The 17,885-nt window shown below is 36.0% G+C and overlaps 1 protein-coding gene across 4 annotated transcripts; it reads right to left on the bottom strand.

The window, feature by feature from the left end:
• Nucleotides 1-169: 169 nt before the first annotated feature.
• Nucleotides 170-17,564, bottom strand: cep85 (centrosomal protein 85). Of its 4 annotated transcripts, none has more exons than XM_067448151.1 (14): nucleotides 17,321-17,564; nucleotides 16,585-16,639; nucleotides 16,376-16,501; nucleotides 11,133-11,857; nucleotides 10,135-10,265; nucleotides 9,927-10,044; nucleotides 9,653-9,838; nucleotides 9,410-9,562; nucleotides 7,265-7,419; nucleotides 7,033-7,150; nucleotides 6,844-6,894; nucleotides 4,206-4,313; nucleotides 3,880-4,111; nucleotides 170-1,705 (listed from the first exon to the last, which is right to left on the bottom strand). In XM_067448151.1, the coding sequence occupies exons 2-14, from the start codon at nucleotides 16,622-16,624 to the stop codon at nucleotides 1,542-1,544; spliced, it is 2,307 nt and encodes a 768-aa protein (XP_067304252.1). In that variant the 5' UTR covers nucleotides 16,625-16,639; nucleotides 17,321-17,564; the 3' UTR covers nucleotides 170-1,541. The 4 variants fall into 4 exon arrangements, with proteins under 4 accessions (XP_067304252.1, XP_067304250.1, XP_067304251.1 ...); XM_067448149.1 differs by having other exon boundaries at nucleotides 171-1,708; XM_067448150.1 differs by having other exon boundaries at nucleotides 171-1,708; nucleotides 16,376-16,498.
• Nucleotides 17,565-17,885: the final 321 nt, after the last annotated feature.

The raw sequence follows: 17,885 nt of genomic DNA, 5'->3' as shown, positions 1-17,885 counted from the left end.
AACTTTAGCCTTTAAACTTTGTTATATTGATGTTAACTGATAGATGACACTGCTCAGATACTCAAGATTAGGACACATTCAAAGACCATCATTATACACACTGGAAACAAGCAATTTTACAAATGAAATACAAATCTTTATTTCTAAAAACCGAGATATATATTATATTATAAACAGAGATGGAGACATGTGTTGTTATAAAGTTTTTAGCATATAAAGCTTGCCTGGCTGGTTTTGTGTTTAACCTGAAAGAGCTCTTACAATAGAAAACACATCTGCTGCATCGTTTAATTACATTCATACTTGTTAGTGATGTAGCTGGACCAAAGACAACTATTTACCACTGCAATACTTCCCAAAAGTTATGGTCCATTTTTGTAAAAGAATCCCAATACCTTGCCAGTCACACATTACAGTAGGAAAAAAAAATTAGTGTCTACATTGATGTCATGCTGTAAAACTTCAGCAAATACAGATTACGACACCGAACGCAATGCACCTGTTGTCATGTTTGACATTCGCCAATATTTTCTTCACCAGTTGATTTCCTTTGATGTACTGATTCAATAGCGTGGCTATTTTCATCGCTGATTAAACAAATTATAAACCACCAGACGGCAAATATGGATTACAAGAAAGCACATCATATATCCTATTATTTTACTGGCAAGATGGTCCTGCCTCTCAACAAACATACATAAGCAAATATTACTCGTTCAAATGATATGACCAAATACATTCTAAAATATTTTTAGTGTTAATTTTGCAGCAGTAAAAAACTAAATAATGCAATGAGGTTCTCAGGACACTTTACTCTGCACCTTTTTCAAAAAAATGTATTACTATTATTATTATTATTATTATAAAGTGGTTATTTTTCAATTACTTTTTTATTGAAGATTAAACCAGAAATGAATATTATGTTAAACCCGTCTTGCTTTAAAACGTCCCAATTTATTAATCTGCATAATGCTGTGTACATCTAGACTCTGAAACAGCTCTAAAAGGTTTTCTTTTGTTGTTATATTATTTTAGGGAATGTCTATCGACCAACTTGCAACACTAGAGGTTTTACAGATGATTTAAGCGTGACCTCAAACATCCAAAGGTGGCCAAATATTTCCTCAGACTTGGATGTCTTTGATATGGTGCGTTCTGTTTGCTGTAAGATAATGGATGCTAGTTAATGACCTGTCATTACACACAACCGAGCGTCACTACAGGTTTTGCCATTGTGTAACAATAAAAAATAAATGGCATGTTAGAGATTAGATATTTTCAGTTGACTGTCAACTTCATCACAGGCATTCCCAAATACATGGAAAGGTTTATATTAAAACATTCTTTCCATTGCACACAAAGTCATCAGAATCTTAGAAAAATATTGTATGAAAATTTTGTATAAAAATAGCACTCTGTTTTGAGAGATTGCAAATGTCCTTAGTGTCATTAGTCCTTCGTGAAGGAGATTTGTTTTGGTAGAGATTGCAGTGTCTTTAAAAGGCACTCATGATGTGGAGTTACCCTCATACTGTCTGAGCTCACTGAGTGATGCAGTTCTCTCCCATATCTTGAGCATAGCGGTCAGAGACAGTGGTTCTCAGTTCCTCGACGTCTCGACGGAGCTGCTGAGCTTCAAGCAGCTTCTTCTGCAGCCCCTCAGGGCTCAGCCAGTCCTCCCACTGCTCTCCTACTGGAGGGGGAGCTGCTGCAAACAGACAGACACGGCGTCAGAGTCAGAGCTGATAACGGTCACAACACAGATAACACAACATAGCTGCTATACTGAAGCAAAACTGTTGAACATTACATCCCTACCACAACTCCAAAACAACAGCCAAGGACGCCAATCTAGGCATGGGCGAAATATTAAATATTTGCTATGAGTGTGTGGAGACAGATTTTGGTCATTTTGATCCATTTCTGCTCAGCGTCCTTTTCAATTACCATAATAGATTTGAATATTAAATGAACTATGTAAGAAATGTATTTGTATTAATCATAAAATGACTCTGGTATGTCACTAGACATTAAGAAATCATGTTAATTTCAAATAACTATATCACTGAAAACATTAGTCCGGCCAGGATCGTGTCAATTAAAAGTTTTTGTTGTAGCCCTCAACTGATCTTGACATGTGTTTCAGCCTGAAGCTCCACCCTCCAACTATCTACCAATGACGAAGTCAGTAGCTTTTGGGCATCCGGGTTGCCAGATCTGCTCTAGTTACCACAGCTGCAGCTACAAACGCTCCTGCTGCATATCTGGCAACCTTGAGTCAGGGGGGAGGGGGACACACCGCTGTACAGTCATTTTAAAGTGATTGCAGTACCAGTTTTGGCCACAATCTTACATACACTTCCTTTAACCCCTTAAGTGTCACCCCCCTTTTTGAAAATATACATGAAAATTCACTATCCAAAATTAAATGGTTGCAATTCAAGAATGCTTTGGAATATAGACATAAGTTTGGTCTCATTTTAAAGAAGACAGTCAGCAGAGTATTGCTCAAGTGAAATCACTTCAAAAAAATTAAGTTTAAAAAAGTTATGGAAGTTTAAATGTACTGTAAATCAAATATACTGTACTAGATATTTAATATTTAATATACAATATATATGTTACAAAATAATGTAGACTCTAAAATTACTATCAAATCAAAGCCATATGTCTAATCAATTTGTGTTCCAAATTTGAAGTTGATATCACAAAAATTGAAGTTCCCATGAGATTTTGTTTAGGCGTTGTACCACAAATAGCCACCGGGTGTCATTTGAATTCCATTGATTTTTTTAAATGCAATTTCCTGTGTCAAATGTACATATTTTTGTGTAAATATCACAAAACAGTTTGCAGATATAGAACGGTGAGACTAAGACCTTTCCGACGATATGCGTTTTGTCAAGATTAGAAAAGGTTTTTATTATAAATTAAATAAATATGTTAAATAAATATGAAACATGACAACGCCACTTGGGGAGGAGACCGCTAGAATAATTTAGAGCACCGTTTCCATGGTAACGCAAGGTCCGATTTCAAATCGGTTTGCACAGGATGAATCTTGAGTTCGTAAGCTTTCGATTGATATATAGTTTGTCAACATTAGATCAGGATAAATATAGGATATATTGTTTTAAACATGCAGTGGCAAATGGGCCCACCGGTGGGCCAGTGACACTTAAGGGGTTAATTGATGTTATCACTTAGAGGAGGATCTGCATGTCATCATAAAATGTTCTAGTAAAAATTTGAAAATATTTCGGTTTTTATATACACACACTAAATAAACAGCATATAAATGAAAAACACAAGTACAATTTAAATGAAAATCTACAATTTATCCATTTAATTTAAATTCAAATGAAAAACCAATAAAATCAAATATTCGTTAAATTAATTATTTTTTTTAATTCTTTCAATTCCTCTTAACTCTTGCATTAAACATTTAACTCTTTAAAGATGACCATGGATTTTTTTTTTTTAAATGGCAAGGATTTGGGAATAACTGGCAGTAAAAATAAAATAAAAAGATTTTTCTGCCCATCCACTCTTAAGAGGTCCTGTATCCTGTACACACTCATCCACACAGAGGAGCAGAGCACAAGCAAATCAATGTTGTTCTGTAAGGCGCATGCAGATTTATTTTTAAATGTTACATTATGGCTGTTTTGTTAAACTGAAAATAGTTTGTTGAAGAAAAAAATTGAATGAAACAAACAATCTCATAAGCCATGTAAAGCAAATACAGATATAAAAATGTATTATTCCATTAAACAAAAGATTTTAATGCAGGTGTATATATAATCAACTATATTTAGGCATTAACCGCTGGAGTCCTAGTGTTCTCTATAGCATGTAGACAGCAGAGGGCGCACTTACATGCAATGCCGAGCAGCATGGAGAGGTTCGGGTCGTGGCCCTGAGCCCGCTGGGTGAGGACGTTGCAGAGGGAGCGGAGGTCACACAGACAGGCGGCCATCTCTCCATACAGCCTCTGGGTGAGCCGGGCTCCCACGGGGAGCAAACCACAGCCACTCGCCGGCTCCTCGCCCTGAAGACGCTCTTGCAGTGTCAGATTGTGTTCCATCAGCTCTTGGTTCTGCACTGAGAGCTAAAATGCAAACACATGCACACCTCAAGTCTCCTGTGTACTATAAAAATACAAAGGCAAAAAGTTGAATATGCATTATGGTCAAAAAACAAACCTCCTTCATAGCGATGCGTAACTGCAGCAGACTCTCCTCTTTCTCTGCCACCTCCTCTCGCAGAGCCTGACTACCGCACTCCTCCTGAGAGAGCTGCTCCTCCAGAGTCTAAGTCAACACACACACATACTAATAAGGTTATAAAACTAAGCATTTTGATAATATAAGATAAACTGCCACTGCTTTTGGTGCAAGATACTTGGGGGTTGGGGGATACTTGGCTCTGAGGTGTCAAATATAGACGTCAGACCTTTTTTCCTATCGTAAAAAATATCAGAATGTCTAAAGAAGCCTCCTACATTGCTGAAGGTGTTTGTAAAGATTCCTCCCCTCCTAGATACTATTGCAAGTACATTCCTAAGGACGTAATAACAGAATATGATGCCTGGCTCGTAGTGGCGGGGATTTACTTAAAGGGGGGGTGAAACACTCAGTTTCAGTCCGTGTCATGTCAATCTTGAGTACCTATAGAGTAGCATTGCATCCTGCATATCTCCGAAAAGTCTTTATTTTTTTAATAATTATATAAGAAAGATGCGCTGTTCCGAGTCTTTCCGAAAAAAGCCGAGCGGGTGGGGGCGTGTCATGTGAGCGGAGCTAAATAATGACGTGTGCAGCAGCGCGCTGTGTGTTGAGTCGAGTGCGTCGTAAAGCTGTCTCATCCCTAACAGCGGGAAAAAAACTTTATTCAAAATAAAAATATGGCTTTTAATCAGATACAGCCATACATCTATGATCCGGAATCAGACCCAGAGGCTGCAGTTGAACAGGAGCAGCAGCAAAAACGACTAGAGCAGGACGTCTCTATGTGGTACAAGTTATACACTAACTATATAATATGCTTAGCGGCTTGTGTTATTTACATATTTATACTTGAATTATATCGTCGTATTTTTGTCTTTGAAGGTGTACATGTGGGAAGTGCAGTTGTGCACGTGTGTTTGTGTGTTTACGCGTGGTTTGTGTAGACAGTAAGCGGACTAAAAAAAAACACAGACATTTGAAGCAGTCTCACTCACCCTTCTAACGTTGGGACTGCTCCATCCTTCAGCATTAGGCGATCGGGAAAATCCGGCGTCGAACTGGGCCTTGTTTATGAAACAGTCGGCACCGAAATGCAGCGAACAGATATAAACATTCGCGCAACTCAGTTGCTGATCCGGAAAAGCAAATTACATCCACTGTTGCCTTAACGCGGGGTTTTGGGGAATCTGTGCAGGACTGTCTTGGTCTGGCAACCAAAAACGCACTTTTTTGGTGACATTGTTATGTGCACATCACCTGTCCAGCATCCTACAAGCCAGCGCTTTGATGGGCGTAGGCTGTTGCTTTCGCTCTCTCCCTCGCTCTCTCTCACGCGCTTCCGGTAGAATTGTCCGTAAGGCCCATACAAGGAAATTCCGCCCCCATTAACGTCAAAGGGGACGCATGATCTCAAAAAACTTGCCGAAACTTATGACTAACCGGAAGTAGTATTTTTGACAAAGAAATACTCCCATCAAACGTCCACCTTAACTTTTGAAACTTTGTCTATGTTTAGTATGGGATTCCAAGTCTTTAACAGTGTAAAAAGATCAGTATGCATGAAACAGCATTTCACCCCCCCTTTAAATTACAGCCAATTACAGTCCTCAAGTTGAGATGTAAACAAAAGACCAATTCTTATTTAGAACCAGTTCCATAAAAAACAAAACAAAAAACAAAACATGGAACAGAATGATGCTCGTTTTCCATGAACTGTTCTTTAATATGATTTTTCCACCTACACTACCATTTCAAAAGTTTGGGGGCAGCAAGATTTTTTAAAGAAATTAATGGTTTTATTCAGGAGTGATGAATTAAGTTAATCGAAAGTAACAATGAAAGACATTTATAGTGTTATAAAAGATTACTATTTAAAATAAATGTTGTTCCTTTAAATGTAAAAATGAAAAAATGCAGAAAATCTGCTTATCAGAATGATTTCTGAAGGATCATGTGACACTAAAGACTGGAGTAATGATGCTGAAAATGTAGCTTTGCATCAGGAAATAAATTACATTTTAAAATATCAAAATAGAAAACACTTATTTTGAATTTAATATTTTACAATGCTGCTGTTTTTACTGCGTCTAAAATAAACAAAGCAGGGTCAGCAAGCAAGAGTCTTTCGGAAACATCAAGAAATCCTACCAACTCCAAACTTAATTTGAATGGTAGTGCATGCAGACGGAACACTAATTAAATACTCCGTACAGCGTTTCTTGAGCCAGTAGTCAGCAGCACCATGGCAAATTAAATTTTATTTTTAAATATCTTTAGTTTTATCTAAATTGTGAGTTTGCAGTTTGAATTGAGATGAGAAATAAATAATGGGAAATAAACTTTCTATTGTTGCAATCTCTGAATATATATATATATATATATATATATATATATATATATATATATATATATATATATATTTAAATTGTTTTTAATGAAACTGGTATATCTGTTTGATTCACTCTTCTTACACACTCCAAACCACACTCTACTGTTTGACCTACAGTTTAGGTGTGATGGTAGAGCATGGCCAAAGTCACGTTCATTTATCAGGGAATGCTTGATCATGATAAAAGTGTCGGCCAAAAACATAAGTTTAAATCTAAATCTGTACCCTTATCTGTGAGCCAAGCTGCTCCATTATCCTGAGTTGCTTTTCAATGACCTAAAAAACATGATTCATTAAGACAGTACGTTAATATATTTGTACAGAACATACATTCATATTATTCAATGGTCATGTTTCAGCACTACTAACAAATCTATTTGCTGATTTTATTGAATAAATTAAATGCCTAAAAACCTTTTTGAGTCGCTGATGGTCATCTTTCAAGGTAGTGTTTTCTTCTCGTAGCTTCTCTATGTCAAGAGAGGGCAATCGCACTCCATCCTCAAGGCTCTCCTGCACTCTGTTTTGGAGACTAAAACCACAAGCAAATCAAACAATATGCTCCAAAACCTAATCAGTAGACTCATGGTTTTGAAACCTCCAGGATGTTTTTTTTGTGCAGGGGTTTGCATGGTTTTTCCTATACCTGGTGACTGTTGCAAGTAGTTCTCTCTCCTTGCATCTCTGTTCTTCCAGTTGGGTCTCTTTGTTGCGCACAGCACTGCGGGCCCCCTCCAGTTGGACTTCCAGATCTGTGACAGTGGCCTGCAACTGAAGTGCCCTCTCCTCTACCTCCTCCAGCTGGAATACAACATCCAGAAATGCATTACAACCAAGGACTGAGGACTGAGAACAGAAGTCAAAATGCTGGTGAAATGATACGGGTCTTTCAATAGCCAATGCCAATACCAATATCTGAAGAGTCACGTGATAGAATGAGCAAAATAATATACCACATAAATATACTACTATTCAAAAGTTTGGGGTTGGTAAGAATTGTTTCATTAAAAGTGGCCTATTATGCTCACTAATGCTGCATTTATTTGATAAAAAATATATTAAAAACAGTAAAAATGAAATATTATAATTTAAAATAAAAGCTGAATTTTCAGAATAATGAAGCTAAAATTCAGCTATTTTACTTTAAATTTTAATATTTCACATTTTTATTTTATATTTCACATTTCTTCAGTCTTCAGTCACATGAACATTAACTTCTACTTTGGATCTCAAGAAGAAGAAAAAATTATCATCAATGTAGAAAACAGTTTGTGTTTTTTTGTGGTAACCATAATTATCTTTTCAGGATTCTTTGATTAAGAATTTCAAAAGAAAAGCAGGTTACCCTTTAGAATAAGGTTCATTAGTTAACATTAATGTATTAACTAACACAAACTAACCATGAGCAGTTATTTTATTTGTTCATCTTTGTTAATGTTAGTTAATAAATATACAGCTGTTCATGGTTTATGTTAGTTCACAGTGCATTAAAAGGTTAGTTCACCCAAAAATGAAATTTATGTCATTAATGACCCTGTTTGTTTTCAATCCTCAAATAAAGATTCAAACGGTTATGAATCAGCATATTGATTCATGATTCGGGTCGCCAATGTCACGTGATTTCAGCAGTTTGGCATGCGATCCGTAACATGAATCAATACGCCGATTCATGACCGTTTGAATCTTTATTTGAGGATTGAAAACAAACAGGGAAGAGAATACGATGCTGAATAAAGTCGTAGTTTTTGCGATTTTTGGACCAAACTGTATTTTCATTGCTTCAAGATATTCTAATTAACTAACTGATGTCACATATGGACTACTTTGAATATGTTTTTATTCCCTTTCTGGACATGGACAGTATAGTGTGCATAAACTTAGATACGCTCTCGGACTAAATATAAAATATCTTAAACTGTGTTCTGAAGATGAACGGAGGTCTTACGAGTGTGGAACGACATTAGGCAAGTCATTAATGACATCAATTTCATTTTTGGGTGAACTAACCCTTTAACTAATGTTAACAAGATTTTAATAATGTATTAGTAAATGTTGAAATTAACAAAGCATAAATAAATGCTTTATAAGTGCAGTTCATTATTAGTTCATGTTAACTAATGTAGTTAACTAATGAACCTTATTTTAAAGTGTTACCAAAAATAATTCATTTGAAATAAATGACTATAATAATAAATAAATTAAATATTTTGTAACATTATACATTTCTGTACTGTCACTTTGATCAATTGGATGCAAAAAAAAAAAAAAAAGATAATAAGATGATACCAAATAAACAAGTTCTGGGTGAGATTCTGAAACTGAATGCTACATCACTAAAATAAAATCTCATCTTTGCCATCCAATGCAAACCGCAACAATTAAATTATTTGGCTATTTTAAATGGCAAGAATAGTGTATAATCAGCTAAAATCACTCGGCAAACAGGCTAATAAACATGTTTAAAAGGCACAGACAAGCAAGGTAAATCGTTTCCATACAGAAAAATACAATCTAAGATGTTTAGGTGCATTTGAAAAAAAAATTGCAAACAAAGCACAATCAAAAACAACTGCAGTTTTCTTGGAGAAAAGGCAGAATGAGCCTGGGATTTTGTGATCCAGCACTTAAAGAACACAATAGGACCAGATGTGTGATATATGGGTGCAGTGGATGCTATAATGGTATCTGGCAATACAACACAAGAGAAGCATCTCAAGCTGAAAATTATGAGCAATTGTTCTGAAACCACCGGGAAAAGGCTTTTGTTGGCTGGCCACTGAGAGAGCAATACCTTTTTGTGCTGGGCCTGGTAGTCTTCCATGGTGGGGAGGTCAGCCAGATATCGCTCGAGCGTTTCAATCCGCTGCTGTTTTTCTCTGTTCTGCTCTGACTCCTTCTGGCACTTCTTTTTTAAGCTGTTGATGTGCTTGTCCCGACTGCGGATCTTTGTAGTAAAGAACAGCAACACGACGTAAAAATAAAACATTAGTTAAATGAGATTCAGGTCATATGATGAAGCTTGGATATTGCTCACCCTCTCCTCTTGTTTCCTTAACTCCTCTGCATGTTTTTCACTGCTCTCTTTCAAGACCTCGTTCAGACGTTGCGTCTCTGCTTCCACCGCACCCAGTCTCCGGTCCGCTTCCATCTTCTCCTTCGTAAAACAGTCGTTGCGCTCAGCAAACTGGGCTCGCAAAAAAGCATTTTCCCGCTGGGCTTCCTATCACACAGAGGAAGAAGACAGACGGTTCACAGAGATATTTCGATCCAGAATGAGGAATAGGCTATGTGCATGCATGTGTGCTAACCTGTAGTCTCAACAGACAGACATCGGTGTAAGGGGCTCCACGTCCCATGAGGGCACTGTGCACCTGCAGCTCACTCTCTCGGAGACGCTGTTCCAGCTGAGACATTTGCTGCTTCTGCCTGCAACGCACAAGTTACTACGTTTAGCATAAGTGAATGTTCAGAATCTATGTAAGACATATTAAGACACTACTGAAAACTTGGCATTACCTTTCAATTGTGAGTTCTTTCTCTTTCAGCAGGTTCTCATTAGCTTTAATGAAAGCATCCCAATTGCTGTTCTCTGTGTGAGGGGATGCTGGATACAGAGACGCATACTGTCCACTTCCTCCTGTCATTAACTGCAATAAACAAAAATAGCTAAATAAACATGGAAAACATACTATAGATCTTTTTTAAACCATACATTATTATTTAAAACCAAGACAAAAAAGTAGAACGCCAAACTATCAGTTATTGTTCTAAATAATGCGTAATAATGCATCTGTTCGTCTCAAGTTATTCATTATTTTTGAAAAATTTGCCTAAATTGCAATTAACATTTTCCATGACCAACGTAAACATTTTTAACAATACGGTAGTTAAAAAATTATACATAATAGCCAATTCAAAATATGAATAAATACTAAAGTAGCATATTGTTTGATGAAAGATTATATTATATTAACAGAAGACAAAAGCAATTTTAGAGGCAGAGCAAGCAATTTTACATATTAAATGTTTTTAACTAACTAACTAAATTAAAAATCACTTTCATTAACTGAAATGAATCTGAAATAAAATGGCAATGTTAAATCAACTTGAAAATTAAAAATGCATTTTCTAACTAACTGAAATAAAATGTGTTTTAAGTGTTAAAATTTATATTAAATTAAAGCAAAATAGAAACTGAAAACAAAAAAAAATGTCAAAAGCACATACCCAAATTACTAAAACTAACTCAAATTAAAATGAAAACTTTACGTCTATAATTAATAGCCCATTCAAAATATGAATAAACACTAAGGTATACAAATAATACTAAAATAACACTTGATTCAATTGATTGTTGAAAAATAAAGACAACCAAATAATGATGATTATCATTATTCAAACAATAAGACTAGGATCATGTGTTGAATTCTGATTTCTTGCTAACTTTATAGATGATTACATAACTGTTCCCTTTTCTTTTCTTGTATGCAGCAGTACATGAGCTGAACTCTAACCTGCATTTGTTCCACCTGTAGCCGCAGACTCTCGAGTTTCTGCTTCTGCTGCTGCCAGCTGGCCAGATCACAACAGCGTTCTTGCAGTAACGGATCATAAGCTGCTGTGTTGGCCTGGTCCCTCAGGACAGCCTGAGTCTGCAGGCCCTGAGGTATGGAGAACATCCTGCCAGAGGCACCAGAACCTGGATGAATGTTCCTTTGGCTGTATGGGTCTACAGGACAAGCGAGACCTGCCCTGGCCTCTGGTAGGACTTTAAAAGTCTGTTCCAGCAAGCCTGCATTGTCCCCAAGCCCGGTCATTTGCAGCTGCTGCCGTACATCAGGGCAAAGGCCCCCGAGTAGAGTCGACTGATTAAGTGTTGGCTCCATGCAAGGTACATCAAACTTCTGGGCTTCATCCAGCCGCGTCTGATCTCCAGAGGGGAAGAGCGAGTGGTCGAGACCGTTCACTAGGCTTCGATATCGGCTCAGGCAATCAGGCCTGACCGCAGTCAAGTCTAAATTTCCTTCGTGCTGAGCATCCAGGTTGGGGGAAGATGCAGACTTGGAGAGGGATGACTTGGAGCTGGAAGAGCTGGAGGACGCCCGGGTTTCTTCAGAAGCATGTGGCTTGATCTTAGAGGCCAGATTTCCAGCCGTGGAAGGCATGACATGGGCGGTTGGGATGGGGATCTGACTGCGGATGGGCTGGAAGGATGGACTGCTGCTAGTGCTGCAGATGTCTAGAACAGAAAATAGGGTGAGACGTAAATTAAACAAAAGACGAGTTCATTTGATGTTTTGTATTTTTAAGGGATTTATGGAACTAAATTAGATTTATGCAGTAGTTATAATCCATTTACCTGTTGAGCATAGACCTGAAAATGACATTTACAATGTAAAAGTTAGTAAAAGTAAAAGTTTCCAATATTTTCATAAATTCTGGATGCATTGGAACACAGGCTTAAGCTTGGTATCTTTTTAAAAGTGAACACAAAAAAAAGTTATAGAAGTTAAGTTTATTGTTATAAAAAAGGGGGGAAAATAATATTTTAGTATAATATTTTATTTAAACATTTTTTAAAACATGATTTACCCTAAAAATGCGAAATTTTTAGTAAGATTGTTTAGGCACTTTACCAAATATTTCTACTAGATGAAGAGTTTCCTAATCATTTCCAATAGTCACTTTTTGACTGAAGAGTATGTCCGACTCGTTTTCATAACTATTTAATTTAACCTTTTCAAATCATAATTTGTATTTGTGTTAATATAGCAAGTACCAAGTTTCATACCATTCCAATGAAGTAAACTAAAATAATTCTAAAATAAATGTTAGTCAAAAATAACCGAAGAGCACTGGAGAGTTAAGAAGAAAAAAAAATTATATTCAACCAAATATCTGAATTATACAGCTGGACAGTTATGGGCTGACATAGTTTTAATATTTATGTTCCAAATAACGGTTTGTTATTAACTGACAGACACTGTCCCACACATTAAATTCTACAGTAACAATTCAATATTAATATTAAAATATTAAAAATATATAAAATATTAAATTCAGTAATATTCAAGTTGTATATCAAGGTATGCCCTAAGGGGGAAAATGTAAACAAGTAAAGAAGTAATAAATTCCTTCCAGTTTGCCCCATAGGTTAGTAATAAGTCCTAAACATATTATATAGACATTATATAACTGCAAAATAATTTGCTAAATTAGCCAATCTTTCTATTTTGGCAAACATTAATTAATACTAACTAGTTTTGACATCTAACAAAAACCATTGGAAAAAATGGTACTCACCTTGCTAGAAGTAAAAGCGATACCAAAAAATGATAACATTTTTATACACTGAAGCACAGTACTGCATAGAAAAACATTCCTCCCTGTGCATCTTCAGTAAGTGATTTAGACAAACTACTGATCTAAAAACACGCCCACCCAGTCTGCCAGAACTCGTCCTTCAAAAAAATTGACATCAAGCTCAGGCAAGGTGAGTACCTGCTATGACAGTTTGTTCTCTCTTCTACAACTCTGTTAGTGCAGGAGTGCATACACACAGAAAGGTTAGCGGTATTTATAGCACACTCTCATGTTACGCAGTGAGGTGTCTATGTGTGGGCCTCCTGCTTTAACCATAGTTCACCTCACACTCATACATGCTTAATGGTCCTTAATACTTCTGTATTGCCTTTAAATAAAGTTCCTCAATACAACCATTAAATTAACACACACAAATTAAGTAGAGATGTCGAGAGACAGGCAGCAGTAGGAGGGTCTGCCCCTAGGGTGTCTGTTTTGAACATCTGCTGTGTGGACAGGTTTAAACAATTCCTTGGGTCGACGAAAGATTCTTGGAGGCTTTCTGCCATTGCAAGAAACCCCAAGCAAAACAAAGCCGTCACCATCACAACACAGAAGCCCACAGACAGTCAACCATATATTTAGAAGTGAAACGGCTGCCAAGAAGTTTTGTGCCTCCACCGTTTTGGCTGTTTTTAAAACAAATAAAAGCACTCTTATTAGTGTGTCAAAGAACATTATACTTAGTTGCTAAGTGCCACAGTTGTATATATGGAACTCAATAGATTTAGCAGTTAAACATTACTGTTTCTATGGGAACTATCTGAGAATTGTTTCAGGATATTGTTTTGACAAAAAAAAAAAAAGACAGATTATGCTTTTCAGTAGCTGATACCAATATCTAGATAGGCTGGTCAGATAAAAACAGGATCTTATTGGACTAATACATTTTCATGACATTTACAGCCATTTATGATTTATGGATAATGACTTTTGGATAATGATAAAATAATTTTGATACAGACAAATGCACTAATGAATTATTTGTAATTTGTTAGTACACTACTGTTTAAAAGCTTAGGGTCAGTTTATTAATATTTTAATTCAGCAAGGCTGCATGAAACTGATCTTAATGTACAGACTTGTACACAGTGTTGGTTATAATAGTTACTGTAATTTAATTACTTTTCCCTTGAAAAAGTAAAGCAATGGATTTTTTCTGTAATTTAATTAGTTACTTCTGATGTAATTGAACTAAATATAATTATATATAATACAATAGTGTAATTAAAATCAACATTTTAAGTCTAACTTTAAAATACATGTTTTACATATCCTTCTCACATTTGTAATACTTTGGTCAGTTGATAAGAATAATGTATAGTTTTTTATTATGTATTTGAGACATTTCATGTCTATCCTTGAATTGCTTAACTCAAGGTTGATTTAGAATTTAGAAAGTAATTAGTAATTAAATACCTTTTGGACAGTAATTTGTTCAGTAATCTAATTACACTATTGAAGATGCAATTAGTAACTAGTAATTAATTACTTTTTTTGAGTAACTTAACCACCACTGCTTGTACATGGTTAAAAATATTTTTTTAAATTTAAATAAACTGTGTTCTTTTGAACTTTCTGTTCATCAAAGAGTCCTGAATAAAAATCTATCACTGATTCCACAAAAATATTAAGCAACTGTTTTAAACATTGATGATAATTAAAGACATTTTTCTTGAACATCAAATTGGCATTACTGCTTTTACAGTATCTCTCAGATCAAATAAATGCAGACTTAGGTAAACATTACTATAGACAAATTCATGACTTTTCCAATCCTTGGGGAACATTTTTTTTTTGTAATTCTCTGATTTTTTCAGGCTTCCCCCATGACTGGGAAATTGAAATGACTTAATAATATTAATAATAATCCTGTATAAAATGCTAAATGACATTAAATGAGTCAAAAAATTAGTGTCAAAACATAGGATTTGATCACTGACAAGGTCATCATTTTGGAAGTCATATTAAGAGGTTATAAAAACCTCCATTGGGCATGCTTATGCCACTAATCAGCCTAACTGATATGTCAGTCTATCACTAGAAATAAACAATCAGACCAGGCCAAACACCACCACAATAATGCAAACATAAGCTACACATTTAACAGTACACAAATGTTTTTAAACGCATTGCACATTCAGTACAGATCTGTGGTAATCGACATGCACCAGCTCTTCGGTACAGCTAATCTTTGTGTATTACATGCTTAACAAGGCAGAGAGAAGGAAACAAGACCTGGATCAGAGTTTCCACTCGGCCCTCCAGGTCAGGCCCTCCTAATGAGACCCCCATCGGTGGAAGCGCAACACCGCCTGGAGGAATCTATGGTATGGAATATCATATCCTCCTCCAAATCTCATAGGAGCTCCAGAACGCTGAGTACATCTCCATGAATAAGAATATTACAGCTTAGTCTAAAAACAGCCAGCAGGATTTTAAGGTCTGTTGTAAATTAAAAAGGGTTCTTTTTAAAACCAATGACTGTCATAAATAATTAAATTTGGATCGATTATGTCTGAAGATTGAAAGTGAAAAAATGAATTGATTTACTCACTCTCAACCCATCCTAGATGTATATGATATTGGAACACAATGGGTGTTCTATTAAAAAATGTCCTGGCTAATCGAAACTTTATAATGGCAGTGATCGACAGCCCAAAAAAATGCATTTATCCATTATAAAAGTAATCCATACAGCTCCGAGGGGTAAATAAAGGCTTTCTGAAGTGAACCGTTTGTGTAAGAAAAAAAAAAGTATAAACTATAAAGTAAAATATCTAGCTTTAGGTGGACCACCTTTCATATTCATCTAACGGAAAAAGCCTAACTGGTTCAATGATGATGGAGTCGGACCTAGCGATTTGACTGCGCGAGCCATTAAACTTTCTTCATAAATTGAATACAGAAGGTGGTCCACTGGAAGCTAAATATTTTACTTCATAAAGTTTTAAATATGCATATTTTTCGTACACAAATCCATCGATTTTCTTCGGAAAGCCTTTATTAACCCCCGGAGCTGTATGGATTACTTTTGTAATGGATGGATGCACTTTTTAGGCTTCAAATTTTAAGCAGCCGTTCACTGCCATTATAATGCTTGGATTAGCCAGGACATTTTTAAGATATCTCTGTATATTAATATAACTATTAATCTGAAAGTCCTATACACCTAGGATGGGTTGACGATGAGTAAATTATGGGATAATTGTCATTTTTGGGTGAACCATTTAAGATGACAAAAGTAAGTAATGCTAGATTTTGTTTTCCTTTCACTTCTATTCTTGCACATGGGTACACACGCATTGTTCAATGCCTGGAATACATGTTTAGATGTTAAGATTAAGGGGTCTGATGATATTTTTCAACAGATATGCATCCACGGAGTTCTCACCTTCAGTGTGGTCAGAGGTACCCAGTCCCGTGTCCCCACTGTCCGCTGTGCTGGGCCGCCATCCAAAACGGCTCTGGAACTTCTCAGACACAGCAGGCGTCAGCCATTCCGTGTCGCAGTGCCCTGCTGGCACAGACAATAACCACACTATGTGATAATCTATTATGTTTATGAGGTACTTAACTTATATTCACATCCAGGATCTGTACCTGTGAGTTTGGGGTTCTGGTATTTCTGTGAAGTGGTCATTCCTGAAGCAGTCACCTGTGGATCGGATTCATTAGTTCATTTCAAAACAAAACAAAAAACATTGTCAAACAAAAAACGAGGAAGGGGGATATATTAAATCCAAAAGCAAAGTAAATACCATTTAGCTCCGCTGCAGAACTGTGAAATTAGCCAATATTTTTTAACAAAATGAAAACAAGCTAATAAAAAGAGCACAAAGATAAAAGCAGCGGCAAACAAATGGATAAATAAACATAATTTACTAATGTATATTATAATTATTAATAATATTATTATAATTAAAAGAATATATATTCGTAATAATAATATTACATACTATCCATAATAATATACATTTTGGTAATAGTGATTATTTAAATATACTTTTAGAAAGTAATCGAAATTTTTCATAGATAAACATTTTTTTAAATATCTTATTTGGAAAATTTACAGGCGAAAAATATTTTCCAAAGCTTATAGCTGGAATAGATATCAAAGTCAGAGTTCAATAGCGCGTTTTAGCACAATCAAAAAGCCAACAGAGAAATTGATTCAATGTTATCAAGAGATACCTAGATTATTAGGGCATTACACTCATTTAGATGTTATTAACTAAGCTCTCCGTGTGTTGCTGCTTTAAACAAACACTTTACATACCGCACAGATAGCTAACGTAGAGTTTAAAAGGTTGGTAAAAAAGTAAACAACTCCACGTACCTTAACTCATGGGCTGAAAGGGTCTTTACTAAAGTTAACAATGACGCGAAAACAGGCCAGAGGGACAATAACGTGCTTCATCACACGAGACACGCTCATTGGATGCTAATATCAACAACAAGGACACAAAGCAGTCAAACTAAACACGGCCTCGAGCTTCAAATACCCGCCGTGGTGCCCTGAAACTCTGGACTTTTTTTCAACCGTTATTCTTGTTCTTCCTCTGCGTTTGGCTCGTGTGCCACGTTGAGACCGCAAGCGCCCCCTTCCGCTTGCTTCGTGATCTGCAGACGGGCAAACCAGACTGTGAGCAGACCATGGAGCAAATGGTAAAGCAATGAAGTAATATTACTTCGCTACAGTACTTAAAAATACTTGAGTATTTTTTGGGTGAATCTGTACTTTACGTAAACTTTTAATTTTACTCCACTATATTTTGTAAATCTCTGTTTTCCTATCACTAATTCATTTGTTGACTATACTGCATAAATGCTGTCATACTAAGAGGATGCTAACAACATTAGTAGCTACCTCAAGCAGTTGTGTTAATGTGACACACACATGT

The sequence above is a fragment of the Pseudorasbora parva genome, chromosome 7 (assembly GCF_024679245.1).
Source record: "Pseudorasbora parva isolate DD20220531a chromosome 7, ASM2467924v1, whole genome shotgun sequence".
NCBI lineage: Eukaryota > Metazoa > Chordata > Actinopteri > Cypriniformes > Gobionidae > Pseudorasbora > Pseudorasbora parva.
This window is presented reverse-complemented; position numbering and strand designations above follow the sequence as displayed.